This window comes from Rhagoletis pomonella, unplaced genomic scaffold (assembly GCF_013731165.1).
Source record: "Rhagoletis pomonella isolate Grant_MI unplaced genomic scaffold, Rhpom_1.0 Rhpom_scaffold_00001, whole genome shotgun sequence".
NCBI classification, from domain to species: domain Eukaryota; kingdom Metazoa; phylum Arthropoda; class Insecta; order Diptera; family Tephritidae; genus Rhagoletis; species Rhagoletis pomonella.
Window position 1 is genome coordinate 46,364,438 of NW_023458555.1, and position 18,420 is coordinate 46,382,857.

At 37.2% G+C, this 18,420-nt stretch overlaps 2 protein-coding genes across 2 annotated transcripts in view; one reads left to right on the forward strand and one right to left on the reverse strand.

Moving 5' to 3' along the window:
• The window catches only part of LOC118745009, a 13,490-nt gene extending 3,032 nt beyond the window's left edge, over window positions 1-10,458 (forward strand). Inside the window, exons 3-4 of the mRNA XM_036478510.1 lie at window positions 9,786-10,156; window positions 10,214-10,458. Of these exons, the coding sequence (XP_036334403.1) occupies window positions 9,786-10,156; window positions 10,214-10,444 (602 nt within the window). The 3' untranslated portion in view covers window positions 10,445-10,458. The remainder of the gene's footprint in view (window positions 1-9,785; window positions 10,157-10,213) is intronic.
• Window positions 10,459-10,545: 87 nt separating this feature from the next.
• On the reverse strand, window positions 10,546-18,204 carry LOC118744997 (nucleolar protein 6). Its single transcript, XM_036478482.1, has 8 exons — window positions 18,039-18,204; window positions 16,689-17,973; window positions 16,346-16,634; window positions 16,171-16,281; window positions 14,461-15,137; window positions 12,928-13,485; window positions 12,461-12,861; window positions 10,546-11,173 (listed from the first exon to the last, which is right to left on the reverse strand). Exons 1-8 carry the CDS (start codon window positions 18,069-18,071, stop codon window positions 10,637-10,639), a joined length of 3,891 nt encoding a protein of 1,296 aa, XP_036334375.1. The 5' UTR covers window positions 18,072-18,204; the 3' UTR covers window positions 10,546-10,636.
• Window positions 18,205-18,420: the final 216 nt, after the last annotated feature.

Sequence of the window (18,420 nt, forward strand, 5' to 3'; positions counted from 1 at the left end):
GGCAGCGTTGATCCGGATCAACTCGGGAATTAACTGCAGTTGATCCGGATTAACTCGGACTTAATTGATCCGGATCAACGCTGCCGCCTGTTTATGCTTTTAGACTGCTCAGTAGAGAGTCAACATATGTATCAAAACATTTTCTTTTTTGGAGCAGGAATGTAAATCCAGAGCGTCTTAGGTTGAAATGGCGTTGCATATTATATATCACATTTTCGCAACCAAAATTGCATGGGGGAGAATGCCACGGAGAATGTCGGCATCGTAAATCCGGATTCCGGATGAACCCATTATTAATTCGAAATTAACGTACAATATTTCGTATCCGTTTTGAAATATTTGAGAACATTTAACATGCGAATACGTATTCGGAAGTAGCTGAGTGTGCAGAGGAACGAGGTACTATTTGCTAGCCTTCAGGCAGTATCGGGGTTTAAATGCTGCCAAATGCAATAAAAAACTCGTTATTTTTTTTCGAACTATAAAAAAATCATATGTAAAGTGCAGAAGAAAAGCTTATTCAACGAAAAATTTCAGAAAATCAGCGTCAAAGTCTCGGCAAATGGAATCCGTAAACAGACGAAAATCGGCATATCAGCATGTATAGAAAAATAAAAACGCATTTTGAAAATATCGATTATACTATTTTTATGTCCCAATAAAATTGTTGAACTTGATATTTATAAGGGTCTGACAGATTCTCAATTGAGTGAGCAAAGAATGGTGAATGCCGCTCAAGGCCTGTCGATAAGCTGACGGGTCCAGAGGTTGTTTGATGAACCTCTGGACTTCGTCCGCCAGTTCGTAGAGATGCCTCCTGACGTGGGTGAGAGCTCTTCTGCAAGCAGTTGTCTATTTGGGTGGCCACGTCGGTGGCTTCCAACCAAAAACTGCTTGCAGAGCATTGTGTTATGCTCTTTTACCGGGAGGATTTTCGCATCGTCGGTGTTCTGGCGACATCAGAAGGCATCCAGTCGCTGTCCGTAGTGCGGTGTTCTGCGTCGTCTGCAGCTTTATCCACTGCGTCCTACTAGTCCCCGGCGACCACACTGGTGCTGCGTAATTTAAAACCAGCCGGCCTATTGCCTTGTATGTTGCCAGCAACGTTTCTTTGTCTTTGCTCCAAGTACTGCCGACTAGCGACTTCAGGACCTTGTTGCGTCTTTGTACTTTGTTGACAATAGCGGTTGCGTGCGCAGAGAAGAGCAGACTGTCAAAGGTTACTCCGAGTATTTTGGGGTTATTCACCGTCGGAATTGGTGTATCATCGGCGAGAATTCCCAGCGGTGGCCTGACCTCCTTCGTCCAACTGGTGAACAAGGTCGCAGATGATTTTGTAGGGGTGAGGGTTAGGCTCCTGCAGTGAAGAAGCGAGAAAGCTCGGAGAGATACCCGTTTACTTTCGAACACAAGTCATCAATTCCGTTCCCAGCCGCCATGATCAAGCAATCGTCGGCGTAAGAGACAACCGAGACTCCCTCTGGTGGTTGAGGGAGCTTTGAAATGTAAGAGTTAAACAGTAGTGGGGAAAGGACACCACCCTATGGAACCCCCTGTTTTATTTTTCTGAGTTCGCTCGATTTGTCTCTAAACATTACCGACGAGTGTCGACCACTCAGATAACACCGAACACCGTTTGAGCGTCTATGGGAGAGAGGAGGCCTCTATATCTTCAAGGAGCGTGGAGTGGCTGACGGTGTCAAACGCTTTTGACAGGTCCAACGCTACAAGAATAGTTCTCTCACAGAGACGGTTGCGGGTAAGGCCACGTGTTATCTCAGTGTTTATGGCGTTAAGTGCCTCTAGTGTCTTCGTTACCGGGGAAAGGAGTGTTATCGGTCGATAAGATTCTCCTTTGTTGGCTGGTTTCCCCTGTTTGAGCAGTCGGACCACTCTCCCCACCTTGCAGATGTCTGGGATGATGAGAGTGGCCATTGGCAAGCTGAGGACCTTCGTTAGGTACGCCACTCCCGCAGGACCCAAATTTTTCAGCATCAACATGCATATTCCGTCGGGACCCATGGCTTTGGAGGCTTTCGCCTTCTCAATGGCCACGTGAACGTTGGCAGTTTGTGCAGCCTTCTGGTCACTCGACGTTTGGCTTTGTCCGCCGGAGGATGCAGTATGAACTGTCGGCTAAAATAGCTCGCGCATCGCTCCGGTCCAGACGAGGCATGTTCGCCGAAAGAAATTTCGACCCTGTCATCGTGCTTCGTCGGATTGGTCAGTGGCCTCATCGTTGACCAGAGCTTACTTTCGACAGAAGCAGCATTTTGATACGAAACAAAGTGGTTTTGAAAGATAAAGTAAATCCCTTTCAATTGTGGCCACTGAGCCACAATTACCCCTTGACCTTAAAAAAATTGGTCAAGAGTAGTGTTCTTCGAAAAAAAAGCAAAATACACGGGATTTATTCCAAAACAAAAAATGTATGTATTTTTTATTATACTAGTATTAGAGATTTTGAGATGAGCAACACGATTCCACTGTTCAAAATTCGAAGAAAAATTTGAACTCCTTAATTTAAAAAATGCATTATTTATTGCATTTTTTTTATTTGCATGCAGCTGTTCATCCTTCACTCAATTTTATATCCCCCGAACAATAACTGCAATTCAAGACCTTTAATTTGAGCCAAGGTAGGGCCTCTAGGCCCTCTGAGAGCCAAGTTCTAACAATTTAAACCAAACTTCGAAACGGCTGTAGTAATTTTTACTCCGAAATTAGAAAAAAAAAATTACGTAAAATGTCGAATGAAATTTCGAAAGGGCCTAGAGACTTCTACCCTGGCTTAAATTAAAGGTCTTCACTAGCACTCAAACTGACTTTTGTTCGAGTGATAAAAGTTGTGTGAAGGATGCACAGCTGTATGCAAATAAAAAAAACTCAATATATAGTGCATTTTTCAAATTGAGGGGTTGAATTTTTTTTCGTATTTTAAACAGAGGAATCGTGTTTCTTCTCTCAAAGTCTATAATGTTAGTATAGTTTTTTTTCAAAGAACACTCATTTTGACCAAATTTTTTAAGGTCAAGGAGTGACTGTGGCTCAATGGCAATATTTTTCCTTGAAAGGCAATTAAATTAGCTTTCAAAGCCATTTTGCTTCATATGAAAATATTGCCACTGTGTGCCGTTGAGCTAGCTGGAATATCTTATTTTTCAGTCGAGAAATGTAATTTTGAACTTTTAAAATTACTACGGTGTATTTTTCTCAAAAAGATATGACTCGAAACATATGATTTGTAAAAATATATTTCATTCATAAACAATATATAATATAATAAAATAAAATGCCGTATCACATTTGGGCGTACAAAATTTTTGATTTTTATTTCCCCCCTAAAACCGAGCTCACGATCCGGCCCTGGTATGTCTTGAATTGACTTATGTTAAAATTTTTTGATTTTCAATAAAATATCCAAACGGAACTGACTAGTTAGCATTTAAACCGCTCTTCATTTACAAAAAAAAAAATACTTAAGTATGTGAAAAATGTCTTTCATAATAAATGATTTTTTCCTCGATGTTTCCGTGGTGGATCCAACTTTTACCTTATGTAAAAGCGGAAGACGTAAGCGTAATATTTTAAGTGAAAAACATTCTAAATACTATTAAGAAGGCGAGATTTCCACTTTGTTATTTTTTCATTTACATAATATGTACAGATTATGTACATATCGCACACCGTCTTCAAAAGAGTCACAACTCAAAATTTGGCATTTTTGAGATTATGCACTTGAAGTGTACACAGAGCTCTTATTTACCTTTCAGCAAAAGCTGGAGCAAATTTTTGTTATAATTTGTTAAAGAAACCTAAGGTAAAGTCGCCCTTGCCCATATGATTAGCATGTGCTACGAAATAGTGTCTCGCATTTTCTGACGAAGGTATTATTTTAAGTTGTGACTCTTTTGAAGACGGTGTGCGATATAATAAATACAAATTTATTTCATAGAAAGTTATTGGAATTCATTGACATTTTCTAAATATTTTATATACTACTGGAGTTTTAATTAAGTACTCATTTATTTTCTAAACAAATTAGTATTATAATTCTATGAAGAAGTGTACGAAAGGATTGCTTTAGATTTTCATTATTCACCTCAGTCTGCAAAAATGACTAATTAGTCATGAATAACAGAAAAGACTAATGACTTCAACTTTGCAGTCTTTAGTCAAACATGTGATTGATTGCCTGCAGTTAAAAAGTGATAGTCAGTGAATGTGACTGCAACGATTTTAAGTCACGAAAACTGCATTCTTTAACACCTCTGGATTACGGTTTACATCAAATATGTGTTATTGCAATTTTACATGTTAATTGAAATTCATTTGTAATGCTAAATAATATCAATTTACTAGTGAACCCGCATGGCGTCAAAACGCCAACATTTAATTAAATTTTTTAAACAGGTGAAACCCTATTCAAAAACCTCTAAAAATTTTCCTAATGATTAATCTAAACCATTTCTCAGTGATGAAAGGTCTCGCATGGTGTCGGTTTTCATTTCATCAAATTTCAAATATCTCCCTCCAACTTCAAAAAATAAAACCTGTGCACATCTACATATGTAGAATCCCAGTTCTTTAATTTGACTTCTCATTTTGGAAACTCGAAATAACGGTGCAGATGTGATGACCTTAATACAAAAGATGGCAACTCTAATTAAAAATATTATCAGCCTATAGTTTTCTTAAAACTCTTTCGTTTGGCACTAATATTTCGAAATTTTATTTATGTATCTTCGTATAAATAAAACAAATTCGCGACTAAAATCTTTCGCCTGCCATTGTTATACATATTTCAATTAAGTGATGAATTAAGTTGAATTTAATTTTTTTAAGCATGGCAACTCTCCTAAATACAGTTTAGAAATAAATTATTTTCAAACCCATTCCGATTGATACCCATCAATTGTCAAAATCCATTTAACTTATTAAATAATTTGAGCTTATATTTTTTTAACAAAACAAAAAAAGCAATCAAATGTACAATTCAAAGATTTCCTAACACTCGTTCTTTTGATAACCATATTTTAAAATTTCATGTAATAATAATAATAATAGATTGGCGCTTACACATATGTTAGTGTTTGGCCGAGCTTCTCCTGCGATTTGTGACGTGCGCCTTGATGTTGTCACACAAAGCGGAGGGACCTACAGTTTTACGCCGACTCCAAATAGCGATTGTATTTTTGTGAGAAGCAGTTTTTCATGGCAGAAATACTCTCGTAGGTTTGCCATTGCCTGTCGAGGGACGACCGCTGTTAAGGAAAAACCTTTTTTTTAATTTTTTTTTGCGATGTTGCTTTCACCAGGGTTTGAACCCAGGTGATTCGGAGTGGAAGCGCGCACTGCTTACCACTACACCACAGCGGCCGACAAATTTCATGTAACTTATGTATAATTAAACGAAACAACACTATCAAAACAGGCGGCAACCCTCTTAACAATTATTTTCGAACTAAAATTTCCTTAAATATTTGTCGTCTGACATTGTTATAAATATTTAAGTAACTGATGAGTTAAGCGGAAATTTATTTTTTAAAAACGTGGCAACACTCCTAAATATAGTTGTGAAATAAAGGACTTTAACTCATTTAATTCATTTAACTTATTAGATAATTTTACTTCTAAATTGTCAAACCAAGTATTTCTTGAAGCTCTTTCATTTGAATCCATCATTAATATTTTATATAACTTGGGTATAAAGTAGTTCAATTAAACTTCTAAAATAGGTGGCAACCCTATTCAAAATATTTTCAAACTACTATCTTCTTAAACCTCTTTTGTATGACACCCATATAGCGATACCTTATTCACTTACCAAATTCCTTTAATTAAAATTGAATTAAATTTTTTTCTAACATGTGGCAACCCTCCTATACGTAGCTAAGTTATAAAACCTTTTCAAAACCATTTCGATTGATACCCATATTCAATTATTGATTTAACTTTTTAATTAATTTGAGCTTAAATTATTAACAGGTGGCAACCTTTTTCGAAAAAGTAAAACCTTCTTGAACATCAACACCCTAAGCCCTTTAATTTGGCCCTTGGATTTGGTTGAAAATCGAACGGACGGTGCGGATCTGAGGGCATTTATTAGCAAATAACTTGAGTTTAATTATTTAACAGGTGGCAACTCCTTTCAAAAAAATAAAACCAGTTTGCACATCTACAGACCAAGCGCTTTAATTTGACACCCCATTTTTGAGAATCGAACGAACGCTGCAGATCTTTTATGCTGCACAAAAAATGCCTTCGCGTATTATATATGTATATATAGATGCGGCACTCCCAGCGTCCAAAATTAAGTTAAAAGGCTTTCAAACGCCTCAAAACGGCCACTGGAGCTCAAATCAGCCAATTAGGCCCAAAATGGTACGAAAGTAACTAGTTTCGGCCTAGCCCCACACTGATGCCCAACTGGTCCCTGACTGGTTGGTCTCAGACTGAATACCAACTGATCCCCAAACTGAATACTAACTGGGCACCCCGTACCCCAAGTGGTTCCCAAGTCACTCCACCAAATTCACCCACTGAGACAAACACCATGTGTTCGTCTCTTTTTAGCCCTTCGTAATTGTTTTCTGGGCTGTGCGTTACATCTTCGCAAATGTTACCACTACCGAAACCAAAGAAATGCATACACATCAATAATTCAACGAAATTCTGATACATAAGTAAATAAGGTACCTTATCAGACTTTATTATTTATATTCTCTTTCATTATACGCACATGCATATCGTCGCCTGGGTAAAAGATTTGTCGTATGTTAATTTCGGCAGGTTTTGGGAAATCGGGATTGAAGTTTGGAATGCAATTTCTCAAAATCGCGAAGATAGATTTTCTCCAAAGTCTCTGAAAATGTTACTAGTTCACAAGATTCTTAAATTATGGTAATTTTTAATGTTTATTGTTAATTAGTTTTGAGTTTATGAAGGACTTTGTTTAGTAAAATTTTATCGTAAGCGTCATTTGTCCACAATTTGACAGCTACTTTGTATGAAATACGACAAAATGGGATCAAAATTTCTACCAAATTAACGACACTTTTTACTCAATATCTTGGAAAGATATATCCAAAAATTGAGAACGCCATTTTTAAGATAGACTGCATCACTAACTAAATTTTTACTAAATTATCGAAAAAAAATTGATATCTAGGAAACTAAAGGAGATATCTAAAAACTGATAACACCAATCGAAAGACCTTATTTCAAAATATATAACTGCATCTAGAGCAAAAATCGTCAAAATGGCGCTTACGACAATCTTTTACCCAGGCGACGTTATATCGTCGCTAGACACGAATAAAGGCGCGAGCTCAAAAGTTGACGGCGAAAAAAGACGCATAAAAAACTTCAGCGTCAAAGACTCTTAACATACTTCGCCGAGGTTTTTCATAAGCATCTTTTTTTCGCAAAATTCACTAAAAAGTAGCGCGCCTTTATTCGTGTGTATTGACGATATGTATGTACATTAGGGTGGTCCAAAAATGCATGTAAAAAAAGTAAAGTCGGAATTTTTATGCTCTCATCCCCTAGGATATTTCTATATCGAGAAAAAGTGTACCCCTATTTTTTGTTTTGAAATCAAAAAGTATTTAGAGGTCGCTCAAAGCGCTTAAAGTTTTCCATGTATTTTGTATGGGGAAGAAATAACTTTTCGTGGAAATGGTATGGAATTCTCAAAAATCAATATTTTTCGATCGGAAGACTCTGATTCTCTTCAACAGATACCCAATAATAAAACCCAATTGTTTTTTAACAATTTTTTCTTAGTAACTATATTTTATAGGACTGCCAAAACCCCTTGATAATGCCAGAAAATGCAAAGGGGGAATAAATAATAAATCTTCATTATTAAAAAATGGTTAAATAAATAATTGGATATTGTTATTGGAAGTCTCTTCAGAAGACTTTCCGATCGAAAAATATTGATTTTCAAGAGTTCCATACCATTTCCATGAAAAGTTGTTTTTCCCCATACAAAATACATGGAAAAGTTGGAGCGCTTGGAGCGAGCTCTAAATATTTTTTGATTTCAAAATAAAAAAATAGGGGGTGAGAGCATTAAAATTCCGACTTTACTTATTTTGAACCACCCTAGTGTACATACATACAAACATAGTACATACGAGCACCAATGATGCCAGATTGTGGGTAATTTCCCTATTTGAGGGATATTTTGCAACAAAAATCATTAAAGGGGAAAAAAGTGACATTTCAAATAAAAAAGAATTCTCATTTAACACAATTATCGAAGCATAATTAATCAAAATTCAAGAACATTCGATACGCTTACGTCATTAATCGTTCGGAAGATGTGATGTGGAGTAAAATTCTGTATAAGTATTAAAAATTGTTAGGACAATTTTGAAAGGTTATCACGATAACCTATTTTTTTCAATTGTAAATGGTGGTTAATGTATCTAAAAAGCGCAATAAATTATCCTATGAAGTTATTTGTACATGTACATATGTATATAAAATAACCCAGAGAAAATTTAGGTAGGCCTTCTTAAGTAAAGCCATTCTAAGAGGCCTACCCAAGAAGGGCTGAAAAAATGTGCTTCCTTGCATGCCTTCTAGAAGGGCTTATCCATTTATATTTAACGCGAATGCATAAATTTATATCATTTAGCATTACAAATGAATTTCAAGTTGCAATAACACATGTTTGATATAAACCGCAAGCAAAAATACTTCAAAGGTGTATGATTTTTATAAATTAAAGAAGCAACTTTAAAAGAACTCCCCCAAAAGCCCTTCTGGAGTATGTCCTATAAAAGCCCTGCTGGAAGGCCTTGCATGGGTAGCGAAAGAAGAAGCCCTTCAATTTGTGCCACTACATACAAAAAAGAAAGGAGAAGGGAATGTAGAGTGGAAGGCCTCTTGACTCTCAGGAAGGCCTTTCAGAAGGGCTTTTAACTCCTGAAATTATCTACTGCGAACGGTTGCTTTTGAATCAAAAAAAGTGCTTCAACTTTAAAGTCACCAAAAATCATATTAGCTAACGCAATGTAAAAAATTTGTCACAGTTATAGTTTTAAGAATTGCCAGTAAGTATTCAACCGACCTTTGAATTTCGCTACCTAAAGGTGAAAAGGTGTTAAGTCCAGTTTGTTTCAAAATTTTTGATGCAGAATGGCAGGTAATACGAAATAACATCGATTTTTCGTTTTTCCTGAACAATTTCAAAAAATGGACTTGGACCCATTTCACCCTTAGATGACGATATGTATGTTAAGGTAAATATATGAATGCAACTTTTTTACTACTGAAATATATGTTTTGAATTCATTTGGAATTTTGGTAATTAAGGGATTTTCCCCGATTTTCGTGGGTAATTTAACAGAGTGTCTGGCATCACTGACGAGCACCAATTAATTTCAGGTAAAGAAATGGCGTGTCGTCCATTCCCGCTGTAGCGCATGTAGTGCATATTTTTAGGCGCAATATTTAACTTCTTCTGGCTAGGCGACATCTACCTCTAGAGTCTAATTCTAAGTATTTGATATGATACCTACCGACGAGGTTGATGTCGAGACTAGGTAGTATAGAAACTTTGCCATAATACCTTTGATATAAATGGTGTCTGGACATACAACATTGTAAGTTGATAAAAGCGTTGTAATAACGATCGAAAATGTATCGAAAAAATTTCATCGGTAAAACAGAAATTCAGTTTTAAGATTAAATTTTAATTAAAGATCACAGCCATTACGGTCCATGCTAAAATGTGGTTTCCTGTTTATCACTCAATTATTTATCCTTAGGAGAATTAGTACGAATGGATACTGCGGACCCCAATAATGGCGCACGCGATACTTTTTTGGCGAATATACGGCAGCCGACTGCGACCTGTAATCAGCTAAACATGGGTATGCTGTCCGAACTGATAGCGCGTGCGTGCAATGTTGCCGCAACAATACAACAGCAGCAACAAATAAATCAACAGCAACAATTGCAACCAGCCACACAAATGGCAATGCCTGATTTGGTGCAATACGTCCAACCAGGACAACTAATACCAACCATTACAGTTATACCAGCGCCATTAACTGATTTTTCACCAGCTACAGCAACCCTGCAACAGCAATTGGAATGGGCAAAGGCTAGCAACAATATGCTGACACCAACTTCAATGGTTTGTTTGAAAATTTTTTAAATTGTGTGTGTGTACATAATTTAATCTCCTTTTTAGTACCCATTGCATCACACTTCAGCCACATCGACAACGGAAATTGAACATTCACCGTATGCGCCACGATCTACAGAGACCAGACGTCAGTACTGTACGCGCGCATGTAATACCATGGACGTAGATGAGAACTTGTTGCCGTTTTCATATTCTCCACACATATCACGATCGGCAAACTGCTTGGGCGCGCGCCAACAAGCGAAACAACGTAAAATGGCACAGTCCGGTTACTAATTGCGATTGAAAAAACAGACGCCACCAAAACTCGCTTGGATTTGTTCTAGGGTCTCTTGAAGTCTTACCACTTGCAAGAACTAAAGTGACTCGGTTAAAACTGTGATTTAGAAAATCTTTCCTATTTTTATTGTTGGCATACTTTTTAACTAAAATTAAAGTCTATTGTTTTCTGCTTGTCACATCTTAAATTTACTTTTTGATTGCTACTTGCGGTGACTTCACTTTTTTCTTAATTTTTTTAGATTGGCTCGCTACACCGATCTTCGGACCTTTCGCAGATTTGTTTTTCGATGCTCTCTGCTTAGCTTTTATATTCGCATTTTTCGAGCTCGACTTTAGATTTGGAATAATTTTTTCAGTTATTGCCTCATCCACATCTGATTTTGAAAAGTAACGATTTTCCCCAAGATTTCTGTTAAAACTCTTCGGGCCTGCTATGTGCATTTTCTCATTGACATTTGGAATCGTTGCATTACGTGAGGCAGAGAGCACTTCATCTACTGTACCAATGCGCTGATATATATCTTTGAGAATAAACTTGAAGTCTTCGATTAATATTTCCTTTTTAACAACAACTTTTTGTGCATTTTTACTGCTTAGAGCGCAACCATTAACTTCAGTGACCTTGAAATCTCTTTCGTTGCTTAGGTCAGGCTTCCATATGAGCGCTATTTCCTTGCCGCCATGTGGATTGTAAAAGAAGGCTGCAAAGTCTGAATATGCCTCCTGTAAATGGAAATAAATAATAATTTGAATAAGAATTAAATATCTTTAAATAATAAAAAATACTGATCTACGTTATTCTAGGCAAAGGTAGCTGTAAATAAGATTTTAGGAAAAGGATCTTAAGTGACAATTAATTAGAAGTCAGTTAAATATAAATAGTAAACCAGATAGTCAGGGCGATGGAATTAAAGTAATAATTTCGGTTTCGCCTAGCAGCACCCTAAAGAAAGCACAAATACCACTGAAGGAAACGTTCCCACGACAGTCGGGTCTACGTAACCGGAACGACCCAGATTTATATATAGCCAAGGACTGTCACTCCAGCAACACTCCCCAAAAACCCTATGGGGAACTTGTATACTGCTACAAAAACAACCACTGAAGAAAAACAGGTTGGCTTAACCTACTGGTATATGGGTGGACCGATTCGAAAGTTACTGAAAATAGTGTGACACAAGCCAGAACTACTCCTATGCCTGAAGAACTGATTCTCAATCCAGTTAATGCAATAACAACTTCTTCCAAGCCATTGAAAACATGCACTTTGTTAGGTCCACCACCTGTTGCATTTGCTTCTGCCTTCGGCCGCGCTTAGGGATTATAACCCTTACTAAGTAGAATTCTCCTTTCTGTGTTGCCGGGGGCTTCCGCATGTCAAATGTATACAACACTTGTTGTGAATATCACTCTGACTACGCCATCCACAGTATTTTTGCGCAGAACCCACGTCGAAATTTGCAAAAAAGTGCATAGTGCAAACCGAATTTATTAATAAGCTAGTACTCGGAAATTGGAAACATTCATTTTAAATAAAATTTTAATCCTTTGATTACACGTGATATTAAAGTTGTTGGATTCGGGTTATACGTTTGGACACAACAACCGAATATCATTGTACAAATAATTAAACCGGACCCAAGTTTCTCGATAAGGGGCAACAAAGATTCTTTTTTGCTCCTTTATATAAAGCAGTGGATAAAATGTACGTATATGCGAAACGCAAATTTATCTGTTTAAATGAACACCACTACTATTTTCTGCAAACACACATCGATTTACATATTTTATCTCGCCTCCGACACACAATTGTTTTCGTACAAAATTACGCAAAAAAGCTTACTCATTCGTTTTTAGGCATGCCATTGTTACGAATTTCGAAAGTTTGAAAATACGATTCGAATTGCAGCATACTATTTCTACGATTCGTAGCAAAATCCGAATACGAAAGAGTTGCAGAATAGGGGTGTTCATTTATAGATACACTTTATAGGTTACGATTCAACTTACCCGCAACTTTGCAACCGCGTTCTGCAAAAAATTGCTATCAGCCAAGGGTAAACGCCAATTTGGTTTCGTGCGCACTGTGAACGCAGTACCAAATTCATGAGCCCATGAGTTGGGTACCATATCCGGTTTAAGCTGAATTACCAAATCGTAACCACTATTGGACGCTATAAAAATCCGGCCAGGCTTTAACAAATCCTTAGTGGACAATAGCGCACCCTCGATTATAGACACTGCGTGACGTGCTAACAAAGTCGCACGTGCTAAGACATTTACGTTAGGTTTGTTTAGCGAGGTCCATAAATTACCCATATGCTGTTGATCGAAAGAAGTAGCTATACATAAAGGCGGGAATGTATCACGTTCTATGCTGAACCGGTGTTCCAAATCAGCTACAGCATTTTCTATTTGATAAAAATTACAAGAATTAACATTGCATATTACCGTGTATAATATTGCATTTTACATACCATCCATCGTATTATTAAAATTCAATAAAAAGAGCTCGCTTCGCCAATCAGCGCCCGCCAGTAGCTGCAGGAATCTTATAAATCCTGTTTGCGGAGAGCATGGAATCTGTTGTGCTGGTGTTTTTAAATATTGTGCGGCAATTAACAGCTCCGTGCACTCTTCTGGCCATATGCCATTATCTAGTAATTGCGAACCTAGCCAACGTTTGGCGATCATAACTGTGCCTCCAAAACTAGTATGTACTTGATATAAGGCATGCAGTGCGCCAGTCACCTTGGGCAGCACATAATGCCGTTTCTCTAAGGCAATGCTCGCCTCACAGTCGACGTACTGTATTAGGCCGCGTTCGCTTTTCTCCTTTTTGAGTAGCGCGACTTCTTTGGGGTGCGCCATTTCGATAGCGAAGCAATAACCCTGTTTATTAACCAGAATACCATCGTAGGTGACCTTTGCTCGGAGGTTGTGTTTTTCGCGCAATAACTTGGCAATTTGTATGTAAAAGGCTACTTTGAGCGCACGTAGGGCACCTAATTCACTGGGCCATTTGCCACTAAGTCCTGCCAATTAAGATTTTCATTAGATAACACACGGCAACAGTGACTTTGTTGCGGTAAATGTGAAAGCTGTTTTTGCTAGGCTTTTTTGTGCTGATTACGAATCCGTAAGTATAAAGTTTCCATCAACGCCAGATTAAAAAAAAAAAAACTAGGTCAAAGTGTAAAAAAATCGCGTTTTTTGCAATATTTTAGAAAGTCTAGCAAAAAATAACTATTTGATAGGCTAAAATTAATACTATAACTCTCGGCTACTATCCCTGAAAGTACTATCCTTGCCCCTTGACCTGATTGTCACTAATAGTAATTTATTGAATAATATAAAAATACTGAAATACTGTGCTATTAAAAAAAAATAAACTTTGCCAAATTTTTTTTTTTTGCTGTTAAATGAATAGTTATAACTGCCCTTAGGGTTAAGGTTCAGAGATGTATTGTATGTAGCCGAAAATTCAAGCTTCAATTTAAGCCTATGTGGAAGGCTCCATTACCTTTTTAACCGATTTCACAAAAAGGAGAAGGTTATCAGTTTGTCAGAATATTTTTTATGTATGTTACCGGATACATAACTTTGGATCACGTTAACTGATTTTGATAATTCTTCTTTTCATCGGAAAGGATGTACTTCAAGGGAATTGAAGTCAGTTTTGTTTTTTTGCTTAAACTTCTCACAAACTCAGGTTTTGCTGTTCAACAAATGACTATAAGTAACCATCAAGTCAAGGTGGACAGATGATATTTTCAGGGATAGTAGTCGAGACTTCTAGCTTCGCCTTTTGGTTCTTAGCTAGAGTTTCTGAAATATTGCAAAAGACGCGATTTTTTGACACTATGACCTCGTTTTTTTTATACTTTATACTCACGGATTCGTTATCAGCACAGAAAAGTTAATCACGAAACAGCTTTAGCATTTGCCGCAACACATTTTTTCGATTTTTGTTGCCTTGTGTAATATGTCGCTGTAATAATATCAATTACCCAATTGTATAACACCATATTGCACTTGCATAGCATACATTTGTTCGCCCATCATGCGTGCTTGTGGCAGTATCGGTACAGGCTCACAGTAACGAAATACCGGCGATATACCAGATATTGAGACGATTTCGAGCGGGAGTTCATTTAGAGCATGCAACTTACGCGCCAAGTCATCAAAACTTCGAATTACATTCAGGGAAGTATCTTCAGCATCTACATCTTGTTCTACTTTAAATTTCTCATGCATTTTCTCTGTTTTGAAAATAGGCGTCAATCGGTAAGAAATGTCTAATTCGCCCGCGATATAATCAAAATCTTTATTTTCTAATTGAAAATGGTGTTGCAAGAGATGTGCGATAATTGAACGCACCACTAAGCGCCGTTTCCATAGACTGTCAGTTGTTGCAGCCCACACAACTGATTCGGTAATACTGCCATCTTGAAAGCGCCGCAATTGCGCTTTATCACCCCAGAACTTACGAAATTCGTTAGCGCTCTCTGCAATAGACTCCGGACCTTTGTCTAAAACTTCAAAAGCCTTTTCTGGATTGAGCACAATGCCAAGATGACAGTAACGTGCGCAATCTGGCGCATTATCTGTGCAACTCCAAGCATCGGTTGGCTGTTCGATCGGTAGCAGAGCACGCACACGTTCGCCAAGTCCTTTTCGAAGCAGACTGTGAATACAAAAATATTACTTAAATATTATTATTTTAGTAATTAGCTTACTAAGTTTTTCGTAATTGTATGCATGGAAATAAAGGTATATGGCTTAACGGTAATAAATTTGAGAATTTTTATGTTCTGAAAATGTTGTGGATGACGTAACCGGTGTGGGAATGATGAATGATATTTATTTGAAGGCGTCCGAAGGCCACCAGCTCCCGAAACACTGTTGGAATGTTATGTTTTGTACTCAAAAAACGCACTATCTTAGAAACATTTTCAATCACGCCCTATTTCAGAATTTGGTTGAGGAACGCCGTATATCGAGAATTTTATTGAAGAACGCCCTATCAGAGTACTCGGTTCAAAAACGCCGTCTCAGTGCCGATTCAAAAACATTTTCAGCTGAGATAGCGCGTTTTTGAACCGAATTCTGAGATAGGGCATTCTTCAACCAAATTTTGACATAGGATGCTTTTCAATAAAATGCTGAAAAAGGGCGTTCTTCAATCAAATTCTGAAGTAGGGCATTCTTGAAAAGTTTTCTGAGATAAGGCGTTTTCGAACTGGCTGCTGAGATTGGTCTATCTTCCACTCAGGTGTCGATTTAGTTGTTGATTTTGGATATTAGAGTGTCAAAATGGATTAACCACTTTTGACAATTTTGAAGTAAAAAAAAAAACAAGCAAAAAATATCCATCGATTATATTGCAGCATTTTTCCTGAAGAACTTTGTCACTAGCAATGCAAAGGCTCTCTATGATACTTTTTCGTTAAAGCCTTTTTACATATTCTATTACATTTCTCACAAATACAATCCCATTCAAAAATTCAATTCAGGATTTTATGGCATTTTTAGAACAGCCATGTTAACTTTCTATGTTAAGTTAAAAATTCTCCTGTAAAGGCGGATTCATCGTTCTAATTCTAAACTTTTTTGCATGTGATTGTTGTTATGCCTCTCTCTCTGGGAATGAATCCGACTTAAAATAAGCTTATAGCATTGATGGTGATGATTGTGAATTTTAATATACAAGTACATACCTAACTACGACCTTTAGTAGTAATGGGTGCGTATAACCAGCAAAATTATACTTATCTGCAGGTGCGACATGCATCTCAATAATTTGCTCGACTATATCCCTCTTATTGATTCTGTAAAAGTATTAGAAACTATTAAAGAGAAAGAACTTTTCTCAAATCACCATGTAAACATTACTTGAGCAAGTTATCGAATTGGCTATAGAGCGGAAATTTTGTCATAAATAGTATCTGAAAGCTATTTATTTTCATATCGTTTAACATGTCCACCGCTAATTTCGCTTCTAGACGCACACGACGATACAGATTTGGCGTTAAATTAGCCGCCATATTATAAAAACCAGTAGCATCTACGAAAACAACATCGTAGTAGGTATGGAATTGCTCCAATGTGGGTTGATTAGCGAGATCAGTAGAGTTATCAGATAATGAAATACCCTTGCCATCTTCATCCCATGCACTGTATGCTATTGAAAGACATTTTTGCAGTTGTAATATATGTGAATTATCCAATTATTTACCCAGTTGGTTCCAGACGGTGCGCGCCACTTGATAGCTGCTCATATTTACATGTAGCTTACGCTGTTTGTAAAGGTACGATACGAACATTGCTAGCAAATGCGCACTGAAGCCGTTAAATCCTACATCGAATTCACGTTGACGCAACCAAACTTTCAACAATACAAGACCTTCTTGGAAATTTTTTCTCCCATCGAAAATACCATGCAACAATTGTTGGTTTCGTTGCATAGTGAGATCGAATAAAACACCAGCGTTATAATTTGGTGTCGCCATTGGCAGCGTTTCTTCGTCGTCATCGCCAAAAATTCTAGCACGCACATTATTATTCCATGGAACAAAGCGACTCAGTTTGAAAGAGCTTTCTTCTGCTGTAATAAATAGACGCAAAAGCAGCTTATTTGCGATGTTTATTTTGCCACTGCTTCTGGCTATTACAGTTGGTGCAATCTCCAATACCGGTTTTAAAGGATTGTTATTATAGTAACTGAATTTTAGCTTGTCAATGGTTAGCTCATTCCCGAATTCGGCGCTGCTAAGGAGTTTATTTGCAATGTAAGTTAAATAGTATGCGCGTTTTTGGTCATATATTAAATTTAGATAGTTCTCCTTTTGAAAGCAATCTTCTGGCATGGCTAGGCAAATATCAGCGACTAGCTTCGGGCCAAGTAAAGTTTGCGTGGCAGCAGCACCTATGAGATATGGTGAGACTTTCGCTTTTACGAATTGAAATTGGAAAACCGTTAGTTGTTGTACTCCTAAATTTTCCAACGAAATCGGAAGTTTGATTTTACTACTTCTTAACCACTCTTGCTTATTCATATCCTCTTTCTGAGACTGTGTTTGAAGTTTACTCAAAAACTGCTTAAAATGTTCCAACCAATTATTTACGTAATTATGGTATTTGTCCTTAACTTTCAGTTCAGCCAACATTTCTTTAACTTGCAAACGAAAAAGATTTGAATGAAAGAGATTACGCGTCTCTTTTAGCTCATTAATCTCTTCAAGCGTTGGTGGCTTCATTTTGTCAGGATTTGTTTTCTTCAACTTTGCTTGGGTCACTGTAGTGACGCTTGCTTCCATGGGCTCTTTCACTTTTCTCTTGCTTTTGGGCTCTTTTTGCGCCTTTTCCTTATCTTTGGCAGATGAATCCAGTTCTTCTCGCTCAGAGAAGCCATCATCGTTTTCCATATATTCTTGGATTTTGATGTCGTCCATACTATCTTCGCTATCTCCTTCGCTGGTCCCGTTCTCAATCATTGAATCTTCCGCGACATCACTTTCTACCTGCGTTTTGAGAGAAAAATTGAAACTTACAATAATATTAGGCCATCAAATCTGACCCATTTTACCTCTTCCATGGATTTTCTTTTATTTTTGACCATTTTAGTATTCTATAAAATTGAAACAAAAATTATTCCGTTTGTAATCAAATGGTCCAGTACACGTGCGATTCAACAAAAACGTGCGAAACGTTGGCAAAACAAACGTCAAAATCATCCTCCTTTTTGACAGATTTTCTCAACATTAACCTTTTGAGTGCCCGGATTTCAGTGAACTGAGTTCAGATAAATTTTCGCAATTGGTTAAATCGAACAAAATTCGACGTTCCCACGACAGCCGGGTCTACGTAACAAGAACGACACACACCTATATCTGGTCGATGACTGCCACCCCATTTGTAAAAGTTTTTGGCGAATTTATATTTACAAAATCAACCGGATTTGACGTTCA